This window comes from Manis javanica, chromosome 15 (assembly GCF_040802235.1).
Source record: "Manis javanica isolate MJ-LG chromosome 15, MJ_LKY, whole genome shotgun sequence".
Taxonomy (NCBI): domain Eukaryota; kingdom Metazoa; phylum Chordata; class Mammalia; order Pholidota; family Manidae; genus Manis; species Manis javanica.
In genome coordinates, this window is record NC_133170.1 from 33,294,646 (window position 1) to 33,312,933 (window position 18,288).

The 18,288-nt window shown below is 40.0% G+C and overlaps 1 protein-coding gene across 3 annotated transcripts in view; it reads left to right on the plus strand.

Annotated features, from left to right (window-relative positions):
- The window catches only part of BCL2L13 (BCL2 like 13), a 116,203-nt gene that overhangs the window by 16,179 nt on the left and 81,736 nt on the right, over window positions 1–18,288 (plus strand). For all 3 annotated transcript variants that reach the window (XM_037014880.2, XM_037014879.2, XM_073223202.1), the window contains exon 2: window positions 880–1,049. In XM_037014880.2, coding sequence (XP_036870775.1) covers window positions 929–1,049 — 121 coding nt within the window. In that variant the 5' untranslated portion in view covers window positions 880–928. The remainder of the gene's footprint in view (window positions 1–879; window positions 1,050–18,288) is intronic.

Genomic DNA, 18,288 nt, shown 5'->3' on the forward strand with positions numbered 1-18,288 from the left:
GTGGAGCCCTGTTCGAGGAGGAGCAGCCGGGACGCTATTTATCTCCGTAAGGTGCCTCCGTGCTCCCTGCTGCCCAGGGGTTTAGAGTGCCCAGAGATCCCCAGATTCCCTGCGTCTGGACTAAGTGTCCTGCCCTGCCCCTTTAAGTCTTCCAAAAATCACTCTCCAAACCGAAACAACAACAGCAACAACAACAACAACAAAAAAAATTGGCTGCTCTTGTTTCTTTGTTCTCTGGCTTTGGCCTCAGGCACCCGCCCCGCGGTCCTGCCGCCCTGTTTCTCTAGTATCCAGGGCCCAGCGCATGCACTGTGTCTGCGCTCTGGTCCGGATGGCTGGGGCTGGGTGTTCAGCAGTCCTGGGCTCCTTCTCCCTCCCGCTCACATCTCTCTCTTCCCACTGGGAGCTGGGGGGAGGGGCGCTCAGGACCCGCTGGGCCGGGGTTTGTTTCTTACCCCCTTCGTGAGGTGCTGGGTTCTCACGGGTCTGGATGTGGTCTGGATATTGTCCTGTGTCCTCTGGTCTCTATTTTAGGAAGAGTTGTCTTTGTTACATTTTCATAGATATATATGGTTTTGGGAGGAGATTGCTACTGCTCTACTCACGCCGCCATCTTGGCTCCACCCTCCCAGCTATTGTTTTTAATACTGAAGTGACACTACAGACAGACAGAAAGGGAAATTTGCTTTTGAGCTGAAATCTGAAAATATAAAATTCCTACTTGTAGGTAAATTGAAGTTACATTTTTTTTTTTTTAATAACTGAGAAGAAAAGTCTGGGAAATACATATTTTGGGATTTAGTAGAATCATTGGAATCATGGGTAAATGTACTGGCATTTAATCAATTTTAAACTGAAAAAATACTTTTGTGTTTTTAGGTTTTACACATCTGTAAGTAGACCTTTTGGAGCTCTGTCCGCCAACTCAATGGCGTCCTCTACTACTGTGCCTCTAGGATTTCACTATGAAACCAAGCATGTTGTTCTCCGTTACCTGGGACTCCTCTCTCGGGAGAAGCTGCAAGGGCGACAGCCTTCCTCACCCCAAGGTATTACCTTTGGCTTATGGTGGATATATTAAGTAGTGATAATTATGTCACGTATGAAAGTATATATATCTAAGTAATTTATATCTGCGACTGTGAGATCAAATAGTACTCATAAGCTTTTAAAGAATAGCCCCTCACCCAATCCCTCCCCAGCCCCAATCCATTCCCAGAAGCAACTACTTTTAATGCTTTCTAAGAGCTTGATATTTTAATGACTACCATTGGTACAGGTAAAAATGTACAAAGTACATGTAAATAAACAGAAGTCCGTCTGTCTTTAGAAATTTTGTACCTAACAAGACATAGATTAGATTTTCATAATTATTTAAAAAATTTTTAATATAATTTAAATTCCTTGAATTGCCTTTTTTCAATGATATTAGATTTAAACAATGGATTCATGTATCTGATAGAGCACAAGTTTTTGTATTGTGAAGTTATATATATTCTTTTTATTAATGTATCATTGATACACACTCTTATGAAGGCTTCACATGAAAAAACAATGTGGTTACTACATTCACCCGTATTATCAAGTCCCCCCCTTACCCCATTGAATCCCTGTCCATCAGTGTAGTAAGATGCCACAGTCACTACTTGTCTTCTCTGCTACACTGTCTTCCCCGTGATCTGCCCCACACCATGTGTGCCAATCATGATACCCCTCAATCCCCATCTCCCTCCCTCCTACCCACCCTCCTCCACGTTCTCCCCTTTGGTAACCACTAGTCCCTTCTTGGAGTCTGTGAGTCTACTGCTGTTTTTGTTCCTTCAGTTTTGCTTCATTGTTATACTCCATAAATGAGGGAAATCATTTGATACTTGTCTTTCTCCGTCTGGCTTATTTCATTGAGCATAATACCCTCTAGCTCCATCCATCTTATTGCAAATGGTAGGATTTGTTTCTTTCTTATGGCTGAATAGTATTCCATTGTATATATATACCACTTCTTTATCCATTCATCTACTGATAGACACTTAGGTTGCTTACATATCTTGACTATTGTAAATAGGGCTGTGATAAACATAGGAGTGCATTTGTCTTTTTGAATCTGAGAAGTTGTTTTCTTTGGGTAAATTCCTAGGAGTGGAATTCCTTGGTCAAATGGTATTTCTATTTTTAGTTTTTTGAGGAACCTCCATATTGCTTTCCACAATGGTTGAACTAGTTTACATTCCCACCAGCAGTGTAGGAGGGTTCCCCTTTCTCCACATCCTTGCCAGCATTTGTTGTTCCTAGTCTTTTCTATGTTGGCTATCCTAACTGGTGTGAGATAATGTCTAATTGTGGTTTTTATTTGCATTTCCCTGATAAGTGGTGATGTGGAGCATCTTTTCATGTGCCTGTTGGCCATCTGAATTTCTTCTTTGGAGAAGTGTCTGTTCATATTCTCCACCCATTTTTTAATTGGCTTATTTGTATTTTCTTTGTTGAGGTGTGTGAGTTCTTTATACATTGTGGTTGTTAACCCCTTGTTGGGTATGTCATTTACAAATATGTAGGATGCCTTTTCTCTTTTTTTTATGTGTCGCTGTCTGTCTCACAAAAAAACATCTGAAAATAAGATTTTGTTATAGAATGTGAAAACATCTTTTAATGTTCAAGGACATATATAGCCTTAGTATATTTATTTATCTGCAACTTATATTGTTTTAAGTGGATATGCATTAATAAAACATAACTGTTGCTTATGCCAAATCATATCTTTCCCCTTTATGTGGGAGAGAGGCAAAGCAATCTTATTTTATGTAGTTGTTGGTAGAGGGAAAACAGATCAGTCATATTACAATATCAGTTTGTAAGAGGAATTGGTAAGAAATTTTGCACCAAAATTGATAGCACATTGTGTATAGTTGGTTATAATCTCCAGTGAAGGAAGTATGAATAAAATCAAACAATACTGAAAGGATGCTACCATGTGGGATGATATGAAACACCATATTCTATATCCACATTTACAGTTCTCTACTTGAGGAATATGATTGATTTAGGTATATGTGCCTATCAGCAACAGGGTGGTGCAGCAAATTGCCTAACTGATCAGAAAGGATATCTATTAGCAAGTGGAAAGTCATGGATGAAACTTCTTATTCAGCTCTGAGAACAAAATATGGCATGTCCCTAGTAAAACCATGCTCTCTAGGTGTATTTGCATGTATGTATGTGAGTTTAAATGTTGTGACTGGCATTTATAGTAAATCACAAAGTAAGGTAAATGATACTAAAATTTCAAAATGGCCCTGAAATGTAAAACAATTATTTCAGTATCAACGTTTCCACAGATTTTGTATGAACAGGAGGAATGACCAGCTCTTAATAAGAATGAGCTAAATCTCTTCTCCTCTCTGCTCTCTCTTTTGAATTAATTGGCTCAGGCTTGCCAGCATCCAGTGCAGACTAAAATAAAGAATGGAAGGGCTTAGCATGTGCCATGTTTTCTCCCCTGCATTAATTGAACTGTAAATGAGATTTTGGTCAATAAAATAAAACATACTGCCCAGAGCACACAAGGAGAGGCACAAGAGAGATTCAAATGCTTGGTAATATGAGGAATATGAGCAAAACTTAAAGCTTCTCCCATACATCAATTAAAATAAACTATAGTGTGTACACCTTGGTGATCTGGTCCCATAAGTCATTTTATAAATTCTTCGGCACACAGAAAGAAATAAAATTCAAAGAAGTTGATGTGCTTTTCCTCCTCTAAACATGTACTCCTCATGACGTAATCCATCAGGATTTCAGTTTCCATGTAGATTGTGAGTCCAATGTCTGGACTCTCAGTTGTTTGGCCTCCTGTAATCTGGTCCAGAAACTCCTTTCTGCCTCTCACACTCATGCTCATACCCGACATCTTAACATTCCCAGTAAATGCAGCCCCATAATTCTATTCTAAGTACCCTGCATTCAAATGACCACCTCCTGTGTTTTCAGCTCACTTCCTTTAGTGCTTTAATTTCAACAGTCTTTTGATTTTTTTCTCTTTGCAACTTAAAATACATTGATTTTCACTTGCCTTCCATTCTCTTCATGTCCTTACTCCTCTCTTTCCAACTTAAATTCCCTGGTCAGTCCTGGTCAGTCCCTTGCATATGTGTTCCACTTCCCGGGCCTTTCCTCATTTCCCTTACTTCTCTCATTGCCCTCACCCATTGCCTCTTACTCCTTCCTAGGCAGCAGCTGCCTACCTCCCCAGCTCCTCAACCGCAAACACGTCTTCCCTTTCCTTCCTCTCAGCTGGTAACCTCTCTGGCTTCACAGAGAACAAGTGCTCCATCAGCACTCTGCCTCCTTCACATTGCTAAAATCAATGGACATTTTGCAGTGGGTCTATTGGATAAGGCCCTTCTCTTTGAAACGCTTCCAAGACACCACACTACCGCGGTTTTCCTTCAGCCTCACTGACCATCCTCCTCAGTCTCCTTAGTGGGTAACACCTCACCTCCAAGCTCTTAGCATTGGAATGCTCAGGGATCACTCCATGGTCCTATTTTCTTTTCTAGTTTCATTTTTCCTCTTGTCAGTGTCATCCAGTCTCATGAATATAAATGCCAGGTTATGCTGAAGACTTCTATATTTATTGTTGTAGCCTGGACATTTCCCAGAACTCCAGGCTTCATACCTGCTTGTTCACTTGGATTTTTCCCTAGAATATGTGATAGTCATGCCAATCTTAAGCTGTTCAATCCAAACATTTGACTTCAGCCCTGGTACCCAGCAAACAATTGGCCCCCCAGGTACCAATTTTAGTTAATGGTGACCTGATCCTTCCAGTTTTTCATGCCGAGAACTTGAGTCTTCCTTTACTGACAACCCACATCCCATCTGCCAGCAAACAAATTGTCAGTTCTACCTTGATAATCTACGCAGAAAGTGATAACTTACTCCTATTCTTGCCTCCCATACCAGTCGCTCAGCTCTTGTATCTTGCCTGTGTTACTGCAGTGATTCTGTAGCGGCTCCTGCCCTTGCCACCCCTTCTCCAATCTTCAGTGTACACTCATGGTAGCAATTAGGGAATACCCAAAATATCTGTCACATTGTGTTGTTCCCCTTAAAACCCTGGAATAGCTTTCTAACTCTCTCAGACTTAAAGCCAAGAATGTTCCAATAGCTGATAGCCTTAACTCATTGAGCCTCCCATTTCCTGTGTGACCTCACCTCCTACCACTCTACCCCTCACACTTCTGCCCAGCTACCATGTAGGATGCCTTTTTGTTCTACTGATGGTGTCCTTTGCTGTACAGAAGCCTTTTAGCTTAATGTAGTCCCATTTGTTCTTTTTTTATTTTCTTTCCCTAGCCTGAGGAGATGTGTTCAGGAAAAAGCTGCTCATGTTTATATTCAAGAGATTTTTGCCTATGTTTTCTTCTAAGAGTTTTATGGTTTCATGACTTACATTCAGGTCGTTGATCCATTTCGAGTTTACTTTTGTGTATGGGGTTAGACAATAATCCAGTTTTGCATGTAGCTATCCAGTTTTGACAACACCAGTTGTTGACGAGGCTGTCATTTCCCCATTGTATATCCATGGGTCCTATATTGTATATTAATTGACCATATATGCTTGGATTTATATCTGGGCTCTCTAATCTGTTCCATTAGTCTATGGGTCTGTTCTTGTTCCAGTACCAAATTGTCTTGATTACTGTGACTTTGTAGTGGAGCTTGAAGTTGGGGACTGTAATCCCCCCCACTTTATTCTTCCTTCTAAGGATTGCTTTGGGTATTTGGGGTCTTCTGTGGTTCCATGTGAATTTTAGAACTATCTGTTCCAGTTCATTGAAGAATGCTGTTGGTATTTTGATAGGGATTGCATTAAATCTGTAGATTGCTTTAGGCAGGATGGCCATTTTGACAATATTAATTCTTCCTATCCATGAACATGGGATGTGTTTCCATTTATTGGTGTCTTCTTAAATTTCTTTCGTGAGTGTCTTGTGGTTGTCAGAGTATAGGTCTTTCACTTCCTTGATTAGGTTTATTCCTAGGTATTTTATTCTTTTTGATGCAACTGTGAATAGAATTGTTTTCCTGATTTCTCTTTCTGCTAGTTCATTGCTAGTGTATAGGAATGCAACAGATTTCTGTGTATTAATATTATATCCTGCAACTTTGCTGAATTCAGATATTAGATCTTGTAGTTTTGGAGTGGATTCTTTAGGGTTTTTTATGTACAGTATCATGTCTATGTACAGTATCATCAATAGTGACAGTTTAACTTCTTTCTTACCAATTTGGATGCCTTTTATTTCTTTTTTGTGTTTGACTGCTGTGGCTCCGACCTCCAGCACTATGCTAAATAGAAGTGGGGAGAGTAGGCATCCCTGCCTTGTTCCCGAGCTTACGTGAAAAGCTTTCAGCTCTTGGCTGTTAAGTATGATGTTGACTGTAGGTTTGTCATATATAGCCTTTATTATGTTGAGGTACTTGCTCTCTATTCCCATTTTGTTGAGAGTTTTTATCATGAATGGATGTTGAATTTTGTCAAATGCTTTTTCAGCATCTATGGAGATGATCATGTGGTTTTTGTCCTTCATTTGTTGATGTGGTGGATGATGTTGATGGATTTTTGAATGTTGTACCATCCTTGCATCCCTGAGATGAATCCCACTTGATTATGGTGTATGATCCTCTTGATGTATTTTTGAATTTGGTTGCTAATATTTTGTTGAGTATTTTTACATGTATGTTCATCAGGGATATTGGTCTGTAATTTTCCTATTTGGTGGAGTCTTTGCCTGGTTTTGGTATTATGGTGATGCTGGCTTCATAGAATGAGTTTGGTAGTATTCCCTCTTCTATTTTTTGGAAAACTTTAAGGAGAATGGGTATTATCTCTTTGTATGTCTGATAAAATTCTGTGGTAAATCCATCTGGCCTGGGGGTTTTCCTCTTGGGTAGTTTTTTTATTACCGCTTCAATTTCGTTGCTGGTAATTGATCTGTTTAGATTTTCTGTTTCTTCCTTGATCAGTCTTGGAAGGTTCTATTTTTCTAAGAAGTTGTCCATTTCTTCTAGGTTTTCCAGCTTGTTAGCATATAGGTTTTCATAGTATTCCCTAATAATTCTTTGTATTTCTGTGGGGTCCATCGTGATTTTTCCTTTTTCATTTCTGATTCTGTTGATGTATGTTGATTCTCCTTTTCTCTTAATAAATCTGGCTAGAGGCTTATCTATTTTGTTTATTTTCTCAAAGAACCAGCTCTTGGTTTCATTGACTTTTTTTCTACTGTTTTATTGTTCTCAATTTTGTTTATTTCTTCTCTGATCTTTATTATGTCCCTCCTTCTGCTGACTTTAGGCCTCATTTGTTCTTCTTTTTCCAGTTTCAATAATTGTTACTTTAGGCTATTCATTTGGGATTGTTCTTCCTTTAGATATGCCTGGATTGCTATATTCTTTCCTCTTAAAACTGCTTTCACTGCATCCCACAGAAGTTGGGACTTTGTGTTGTTGTTGTCATTTGTTTCCATATATTGCTTGATCTCTATTTTAATTTGGTCATTGATCTGTTGACTATTTAGGAGTGTGTTGTTAAGCCTCCATGTGTTTCTGAACCTTTTTGCTTTCTTTGTACAATTTATTTCTAGTTTTATGCCTTTGTGGTCTGAGAAGTTGGTTGGTAGGATTTCAGTCATTTTGAATTAACTGAGGCTCCTTTTGTGGCCTAGTATGTGGTCTATTCTGGAAAATGTTCCATGTGCACTTGAGAAGAATGTGTATCCTGCTGCTTTTGAGTGTAGAGTTCTATACATGTTTATTAGGTCCATCTGTTGTAGTGTGTTGTTCAGTGCCTCTGTGTCCTTACTTATTTTCTGTCTGATCTATCTGTCCTTTAGAGGGAGTGGTGTGTTGAAGTCTTTTAAAATGTATGAATTGCATTCTATTTCCTCCTTTAATTCTGTTAGTATATGTTTTACATATGTTGGTGCTCCTGTATTGGGTGCATATATATTTATAATGGTTATATCCTGTTGTTGGCCTTACCCCTTTATCATTATGTAATGTCCTTCTTTATCTCTTGTTACTTTCTTTGTTTTGAAGTCTATTTTGTCTGATACAAGTACTGCAACACCTGCTTTTTTCTCCTTGTTGTTTGCATCTTTTTCCATCCCGTGACTGTTAGTCTGTGCATGTCTTTGGGTTTGAGGTGAGTCTCTTGTAAGCAGTGTATAGATAGGTCTTGCTTTTCTATCCATTCTATTACTCTGTGTCTTTTGATTGGTGCATTCTGTCCATTTACATTTAGGGTGATTATTGAAAGGTATGTACTTATTGTCATTGCAGGCTTTAAGTTTGTGGTTACCAAAGGTTCAAGGTTAGCTTCTTTACTATCTTACTGTCTAACTTAACTCGCATATTGAGCTATTATAAACACAGTGTGATGATTCTTTATTTCTCTCCTCTCTTATTCCTCCCTCCATTCTTTATATGTTTGCTCTTTTATTTTGTGCTCTTTTGTGTTTCCTTTGACTGCATTTGTGGGTAGTTGATTTTATTTTTTGCCTTTAGTTAGTATTTGGTTGGTCTGCTTTCTTTGCTGTGATTTTATTTTCTCTGGTGACATCTGTTTATCCTTAGGAGTGCTTCCATCTAGATCAGTCCCTCTAAAATATCCTGTAGAGGTGGTTTGTGGGAGGCAAATTTCCTCAATTTTTGCTTATCTGGGAATTGTTTAATCCCTACTTCATATTTAAATGATAATCGTGCTGGATACAGTATTCTTGGTTCAAGGCCCTTCTGTTTCATTGCATTAAATGTATCATGCCATTCTCTTCTGGCCCGTAAGGTTTCTGTTGAGGAGTCTGATGATAGCCTGATTGGTTTTCCTTTGTTGCTGACCTTTTTACTCTTTCTGGCTGCCTTTAATGCTCTTTCCTTGTCCTTGGTCTTTGCCATTGTAATTATATGTATCTTGGTGTTGTCCTCCTTGGGTCCCTTCTGTTGGGAGTTCTGTGTGCTTCCTTGGTCTGAGTGACTATTTCCTGCCCCAGTTTAGGGAAGTTTTCTGCAATTATTTCTTCAATACACTTTGTATGTATTTTTCTCTCTCTTCTTCTTCTGGTACTCCTATAATGTGAATATTGTTCCGTTTGGTTTGGTCACACAGTTCTCTTAATATTCTTTCATTCCTGGAGTTCCTTTTATCTCTGTGCATCGGCTTCTCTGTGTTTCTGTTCTCTGATTTCTATTCCATTAACGGCCTCTTGCACCTCTTCCATTCTGCTTTTAAGTCCTTCCAGAGATTGTTTTATTTCTGTATTCTCCCTCCCAACTTTATCCGTTAACTCTTGCTTTTTTCTCTGCAGCTCCATCAGCATGGTTATGACCTTTATTTTGAATTCTTTTTCAGGAAGATTGGTTAGATCCATCTCCCCAGGTTCCCTCTCAGGGGATATCTGTGTGAATCTGGTCTGGATCAAACTCTTCTGCCTTTTCATGGCAATAGAGGTAGCTGTGGGCAGTTGGCATGTGTGTCAGCTGGGAGAACAAAGTCCCTTCCTGCTTGCTTGTCACCTTCCTCTCCTGTGAGAACAGCAACCCCTTGTGGCTTCTGCTGGGCAGCTTTGCACTGGCGGGGTCTCTGAGTCTGGCCCAGGTGGTCACGGAGGAGGCTCTGCGTGACTGCTGAGGTTGTGGCCAGTCTCAGGCTGCTGCTCCACTGTGGCAGGACCGCTCCAGAGGCGGTTCCGGCGGGATGCTGTTTATTGCTGTGAGGGGCCTCACAGCTGTGCTGCTGCCCAGGGGATTAGGGCACCCGGACTTCCCCGCGATTCCCAGCTGCTGGGCTGAGTGTGCCGGGATGCTTCCATCCAGCTGTGAGGCTCCTGTCCCTTTAAGACTTTCAAAGAGCATTCGCTTTTCTTTTGTCCCAGGGGCGCTGGCTGTGGGGACCCACTCTCAGGTTTTCTGTTCCTTTTCCCTATATCCAGCACACTACACGCTGTGTGTCTGTGCTCCCGGTGCAGATGGCTAGGGCTAGGTAATTAGTGGTCCTGGGCTCCCACTCCCTCCCCGCTCCGACTCCTCTCCTCCCACAGCGGAGCTGGGGTGGGGGGTGCGCTCGGGTCCTGCTGAGCTGCGGCTTGTATCTTACCACCTTCATGAGGCGCTGTGTTCTCGCAGGTGTAGATGTTGCCTAGGTTTTGTACTGTATCTTGTGGTCTCTCTTTTAGGAATAGTTGTATTTGTTGTATTTTCAAAAATATATTTAGTTTTGGGAGGAGATTTCTGCTGCCTTACTCATGTAGCCATTTTGGCTCCTCCCTCTGGGTGTTGTTTTTTTGTCCATTAAGTGACTATGTGTTTTGATTGGTGCATTCAGACCATTTACATTTAGGGTGATTATCAATAGGTATGTACTTACTGCCATTGCAGGCTTTTGATTCCTGGTTACCAAAGGTTCAAAGTTCTTACTAAGAGTCTGACTTAACTCTCTTAGTATGCTATGACAAACACAATCTAAAGGTTCTTTTTCTCCTCCTTTTTCTTCGTCCTCCATTGTTTATATATTAGGTATCATATTCTGTATTCTTTGTCTCTCCCTTGACTGACTTTGGGGATACTTGATTTAATTTTGCATTTGCTTAGTAATTAACTGTCGTACTTTCTTTACTGTGGTTTTATTACCTCTGATGACAGCTATTAAACCTTAGGAACATTTCCATCTATAGAAGTCCCTCCGAAATACTCTGTAGAGATGGTTTGTGGGAGGTAAATTCTTTCATGTTTTGCTTATTTGGAAATTGTTTAATCCCTTCTTCAAATTTAAAACATTATCTTCCTGGATACGGTATTCTTGGTTCGAGGCCCTTCTGCTTCACTGCATTAAATACATCATGCCACTCCCTTCTGGCCTGTAATGTTTCTGCTGAGAAGTCTGATGAAAGCCTGATGGGTGTTCCTTTGTAGGTGATCTTATTTCTCTCTCTGGCTGCTTTTAATCGTCTGTTCTTATCCTTGATCTTTGCCATTTTAATTATTATATGTCTAGGTGTTGTCCTTCTTGGGTCCCTTGTGTTGGGAGATCTGTGCACCTCCATGGCCTTAGAGACTATGTCCTTCCCCAGATTGGGGAAGTTTTCAGCAGTTACCGCCTCAAAGACACTTTCTATTCCTTTTTCTCTCTCTCTTGTTCTTCTGGTACCCCTATAAAACGAATATTGTTCCATTTGGATTGGTCACACAGTTCTCTAAATATTTTTTTGTTCTTAGAGATCCTTTTTTCTCTCTGTGCCTCAGCTTCTTTATATTCCTCTTGTCTAATTTCTGTTTCATTTATTGTCTCCTCCACTGTATCAAATGTGTTTTAAAAACCTTCCATTATATGTTTCATTTCTGATACTGTGTTCCTTAATGATTGACTTTCTGACCAGAATTCATTCCTGAGTTCTTGAATGTTTTTCTGTAACTCCATGAGCATGTTTATGATTTTTATTTTGAAATCACAGGGGAACAGGGTTGGTGCCTGTGAGGAAGAAAGAGCTGTTTCCTGCTTCCTGAGTGCTGGGTCCTACTCCACTGCCAGAACCAGTAGGCCGAGCACACAGGTCTAAGCCTCTATACTTTGAGTTTGTAACTGCTGTAGGTGGGGCTTCCCTCTGGCTGGCCTGACACCAGGGCAGGGTTTGCTGGTTTGTGAGCCAGGTGCAGGCAGGCCTGGAGGAAGGCTCAGCAGGCTGCGTATCATGGAGGGGGGCCTTGGAGCTTCATAGCCAGTCATAGGGTGGAGTGCCTGAAGATCGTGAAAGCTCCCAACCTGCTGGGCAGAGTGCACCTGGACAATTTTGTCTACCTGTCCTTTCTCCTGACCAGTAAGCTCTGTGCCATCCTTGCCCCTTTAGCAACCCTCTTGCTGTTAGGAAGTCTCTCAGACTGTCTGCCTTTCTTTTGTCCCAGAGCAGCCGGATATGGATCCTGTTTTCCACAAGCTACTGGAATCTCAGTCTCTCCAGGTATTCTGCCTGTCTTAGCTTTCCAACCCCTCTAATCACTAGAGCACCATGCAATGTAGGTTTGTGCTCCCAAAGCAGATGTCCAGAGCTGGGTATTCAGCAGTGCCAGGCCTCCACTCCCTCCCTGCTCTGTTTCTCTTCCTTTGGCTGTTGAGCTGTGTTGGGGGAAGGGCTTAGGTCCCAGCAGGTCACGGCTTTTGTATGTTACCTTATTCCATCAGGTCTGTTCTTTTCTCTAGGTGTATGCTGACTGGTGCAGCCTTCTTTCCTATTGCTCCTTCAGGATTAGTTGTATTAATTATATTTTCTTATTATATGCAGTTTTAAGAGGAGGCCTCTGTCTCACCTCTTATGCCACTGTCTTTAATCCATAATCCTCTCATTGTGGTTTTAATTTGCATTTTCCTACATGGCTAGTAAGGATGAACATCTTTTCATGTGCTTATTGGCCAGCCTATATCTTTGGAGAAGTGTCCATTCAGAGCCTTTGACCATTTTTTAGTTGAATTATTTGTCTTTGTATTATTGAGTTGTAAGAATTATTTACATATCGTGGATACCAGACCCTTGTCAGATATATGATTTACAGGTATTTTTTTCCACTTTTTAGTTTGTTGAATTTTCACTTTCTTGGTAGTAGTGTGGTCTGACAAGTGAAAGTTTTTAATTTTAAAATCTGTTTTATGTATTTTTTCTTTGATTACTTGTGTTTTTGGTGTCATTTCTAAACTGTTGCCTAATCCAGGGTCATATATATTTTCACCTATGTTTCCTCCTAAGAGTTTTATAGTTTTAGCTCTTAAATTTTAATCTTTGATCCATTTTGAATATGCTGTAAATTAGGGCCCAGATGCATTCTTTTGCATGGGAATATCCAGTTGTCCCAGCACCATTTGTTAAAAAGCCCCCCCATTTAATGGCCTTGGTACCTTTCTCAAAAATCAGTTGACCTTAAATATATTCATTTATTTCTGGCCTCTCGCTTAGATTCCATTAGTCTGTATGTCCTTACACCATTTTCACACTATCTTGATTACTGTTGCTTTGTAGTAAATTTTGAAATTGTGATGTCAGTCTTCTAAATTTGTTTTTTAAAACTGCTTTGGCTGTTTTGTGTACATAGCGGTTCCATATGAATTTTAGTATTGTTCATTTCTGGAAAGGGGCTGGTTGGAATTTTGACAGGGAGTGTTTTGAATATATAGATAAATTTGGGGAGCATTGCCATCTCAAATCAACTTTATGACAGATTTTTATAACCTTATCCCAAATTGTGATTCACATTCATTACTTTTGGAGTTTTGTACTGTTTTGTTCTTTTCTGGCATTTCTGTCAGGAACAGAAGATGTTTGATCCTGATCACAGTGAAGCCCGAGTGAGTGCATGGCAGGGTGTCTCTGCCTTCCTTTCCTTCAAACCTGTCCTCCCTCAAACCTGCAGGACACTTGGGGTTTGTTGGAACACTACGACCTGAAAACTACCATTGTAATTGTCTAGCCTGGAGTTAAGTTGTTTTTTTTTCTTAAAGTGGTTTCTTACTTACTGATCCAGTGTGGTATCATCTGATGTATTTGTGCTATTGAATACATAATTGAACCATGTTGTCTCTATGTTCAGTAGATGTTTTTGGTTTGATTATAATTATTTGGGTTTTCTATAGCAGTATTTTGGCAAGACTGATTGCCCAAATAATTAATAAAACAAAGAGTTCTAACCTACGTCAAACCTGCGGAACCAGATGCTCCATGCTAGGGCCTGGGAATTTTGAATACGTTCTCCAGTTGATGGGCCTCCGGTTTGGGGAACCATAGCTTTAGAAAGTGTTCTGCTGTGGAAGATCTAGTGTGCACAACTCTTCTAAAGTCACTGATCCGACTTTCATTCTGAAAGCCCTGAGTGTATGTCAGGCTGGGATGTGGCGATTGCTGATTCACCTGAGTGTTAATGTGACTATGGTGGGTAGATTTAGTATGCTAAAGTCTGTTTGTCTTTGAAATATTTCTCTCTGGGTTTATAGTGGGGGATTTATACTGCATTGGTGCTACTGTGTAGCTCTGTGCTTTTGAAAGTCTGGGTGGGACCGGGAGGAGGGTTTGGTTAAATGAAAATCACTGAATCTGTCCATATCATTGGTTAGCCAAATAAACAGCCTTTTTTGTCTTGTCAGCAGTAGACTTTTTCTGGTATAGATTTTCCACATGGCTTATTATCAAGTATGACAACTTGTCATGTGTAATGAGCATCACATTAGTCTCATGAGAAAAGGCACGCCTCTCATCAGCTGCTGTTCTCTAATCTAGTGGGATGAGGCATATGGTAACTGGGACATTGTTGTCATTTATTTTGTGGTGTGGTGGTGGTATTGGTGGTGGTGTGATTGAGTGTGTGGGTGTGTATGTGTTTTAGGTATGTAAAGTGTTCAAAAAGAGGCAGACGGCAGATTAAATATTCATGTATTCATTATGTTTCACTGTACATCAAATGTTATGATCATATGTTCTGGAATTTGTAATAATTTTACTTACCAGAAGATCTACGTTCTAATCTTGTTTCTATACAATTTATTTGAACCTAGGTAAGTCATTTAAATTCTCCAAGTCCTATATTTTTCATACAATAAGGAGGGTAGACTAGATGGCCTTTGCTTTACAGACCCTTCCAAAGCTTAAATTCTGTAATTCAGATATTGATTAAAACTCTTATAAGCATGCAGATAATAGTTGAGATCCTGTCCTTTCCATTCCTCTTTCTCAGTATTCTCCATCACAATTCCATAACCATAAATAAACTGTCTGGATGCTGTCCCATATATGTGGTTGGTCTGTACTGTTATTATTCTCTAAATGATTTTACATTTTTAACTTTCTGTTATTTGATTTTAACTTTTGTCATTTGGGCTAGCCTCAAAATACACTGAAAACTTTGTTTTTATTCCTCTGAATTTATATAACTTTTATTTTGTTGCCTTTCTTCTTAAGTGTCCTCTCTCCGCAGTGAGGCTATCATCTATACATGTACACCTACACATTATACCTGTGAGTTTCCATCACAGTGGTGGTGATAGCTGTCACTACCAAGTATTTGAGTATTTTTATAGTCCTTGTTTGACACAAGTCTAGGACAAAGCGTATCTCAAATAGCTTGTAATCTGATCAGAATAATGATGATGTAGTAATAATAAACTGTATAATCATTGAGCAATAGAAGATAGTATATACTTAAATGTTAAACTATGTGGCACCAACTAAATGATATAAATGCTCAAATGTCAGTGATGTGGAAGTAGTCAGTGAAGATACTGTGGAGAAGTAGAGAGACTTAAATTAGTGCTTACAGGGTGGACGAAATCTGAATAATCAGAGAAAGAAGAGCAGCCCAGGTTAGTGTAAAAATGTAGCATATGTCCTTTTTGATAGTGAAGAAATTGGCAATGAGTTCATGACTGGTCAGGAATGGGAATGAATTTTTTTTTTTTTTTTTTTTTTTTTTGAGAGGGCATCTCTCATATTTATTGATCAAATGGTTGTTAACAACAATAAAATTCAGTATAGGGGGGTCAATGCTCAATGTACAATCATTAATCCATCTCAAGCCTAATTCTCGTCAGTCTCCAATCTTCTGAAGCATAACGAACAAGTTCTTACATGGTGAACGAATTCCTACAGAGTGAATAAATTCTTACATGGTGAACAGTACAAGGGCAGTCATCACAGAAACTTTCGGTTTTGATCATGCAATATGACCTATAAGCCATCAGGTCAAATATGAATATTCATTTGATTTTTGTACTTGATTTATATGTTGATCCCACATTTCTCCTATTATTATTATTATTTTTATTTTTAATAAAATGCTGAAGTGGTAGGTAGATGCAAGATAAAGGTAGAAAACATAGTTTAGTGCTGTAAGAAGGCAAATGTAGATGATCAGATGATCAGGTGTGTGCCTATGGACTAAGTATTAATCCAGGCTAGACAAGGGCAGCAAAACATCCACGGATGCAGAAGATTTCTCTCAAAGCAGGGGGGGTGAGGTTCTGAGCCTCACCTCTGTTGATCCCCAAATTCTCACCTGATGGCCCCCCTGCGACTGTGCCTGTCTTAGGTTGTTCCTCCCTTGAGGAATCTTACCCGTCTCTGGCTAACCAGTCATCTTCCGGGGCCATACAGGGAAATGTAAAGTTGGTAAGTGAGAGAGAAGCCATATTGTTTGCAAAGGTTAGCTTTTTACTTCTTTGCAGATTTATGCCCTGTGGCTTCTATGCCCAGCACTTGTCTCGAGGTATCTTTACCACCTGGAGGAATTATGATACTCGGTAAATTCGATATGAGGCACGAATTCTATTTAAAGTTTGTAATTAGGAAGGAAGAAGAAAAGCTATAGATGTAGCATATGAAGGAAACTTGGGAGGATTGATTATTTCTTTGACATATCTTCTTGTATAGTACCTTAAGTATGTATAGGTTTTAAACTACTAACTAATTTGCACACACATATTGACATAATAGGAATACGGTGACATAAACAAAGCAAATCTATAATTACCAGCCATCTCCAGTGAAGCCAAGAAAACCATTTAGGCACCCTAGGCATTTGTGAAAATTTATCTATGATATGATGGATATTTTCCAACTGTACTTGAACCATCAGACAAATTAAAGCAGCCCATTTCTGGGATCTGTTCACATCCCATATGTTCTTTTAACCATAGATAGTCTATAGTCATGAGATTTTGGGGTGCTACAACTTGCACCCCTCCCAACTCCTGGTTGAGTTCCAACAGTACAGATCCAGTCAAATTCGTTGTCTCACTGTATGCACATGCCAGCCTAGACATCTCCCTCCTCCTTCTCATGGCAAGTCCAGGAGATGGTGGGCTGGATGCAGCCACAACCGCAGCATCGTCCGGATCCCTGTGGAGGCTTTTTGATGATCATCCCCCGGCACGAGTCCTCCAGAGAGTGCTGATGCCGGAAGCTCCTCCTCATATCGTATCTTAGTTCATTTTCTGGGTATCCAAGCTAGGCCTTGATCTTCTGCGTAGAAACAAACAGACCCTTTGCCCACACTTTGACATGCCCTCTATACCACTGTGCAGAACTCATTGGAGGTCAGCACACAGTAACTGCTTTTTTTTTTTTTTTTTTAATTAAGAGAAAGGAATATTATCAGAAAAGAGTACCTCCATAGCTGATCATCTGACACCCTTTAAGTGATCAACATTAAGGATATTTAAAGCATGCGTTGATCTTTGATTTACCAATAGTTTTATCCTGTTAAGGAGTAATCCCCCTTTTCTTTCTTTCTTTCTTTTTTTTTTTTTTAAATTTTTAATCTACACTTACCTGAAGAATACTATGTTTACTATGCTCTCCCCTATATCAGGTCCCCCCTAACAACCACATTACGGTTACTGTCCATCAGCTTAGCAAAATGTTGTAGAGTCACTACTTGTCCTCTCTGTGTTGTGCAGCCCACCCTCCCCTTTCTCCCTCCCCCCCATGCATGCTAATCTTAATACCCCCCTTCTTCTTCCCCCCCCTTATCCCTCCCTGCCCACCCATCCTCCCCAGTTCCTTTCCCTTTGGTACCTGTTAGTCCATTTTTGGGTTCTGTAATTCTGCTGCTGTTTTGTTCCTTCAGTTTTTCCTTTGTTCCTATACTCCTCAGATGAGTTAAATCATTTGGTATTTCTCTTTCTCCGCTTGGCTTATTTCACTGAGCATAATACTCTCCAGCTCCATCCATGTTGCTGCAAATGGTTGGATTTTTCCACTTCTTATGGCTGAGTAGTATTCCATTGTGTATATGTACCACATCTTCTTTATCCATTCATCTACAGATGGACATTTAGGTTGCTTCCAATTCTTGGCTATTGTAAATAGTGCTGCGATAAACATAGGAGTGCATCTGTCTTTCTCAAACTTGATTGCTGCGTTCTTAGGGTAAATTCCTAGGAGTGGAATTCCTGGGTCAAATGGTAGGTCTGTTTTGAGCATTTTGATGCACCTCCATACTGCTTTCCACAATGGTTGAACTAATTTACATTCCCACCAGCAGTGTAGGAGGGTTCCCCTTTCTCCACAGCCTCGCCAACATTTGTTGTTGTTTGTCTTTTGGATGGCAGCTATCCTTACTGGTGTGAGGTGATACCTCATTGTAGTTTTAATTTGCATTTCTCTGATAATTAGCGATGTGGAGCATCTTTTCATGTGTCTCTTGGCCATCTGTATTTCTTTTTTGGAGAACTGTCTGTTCAGTTCCTCTGCCCATTTTTTA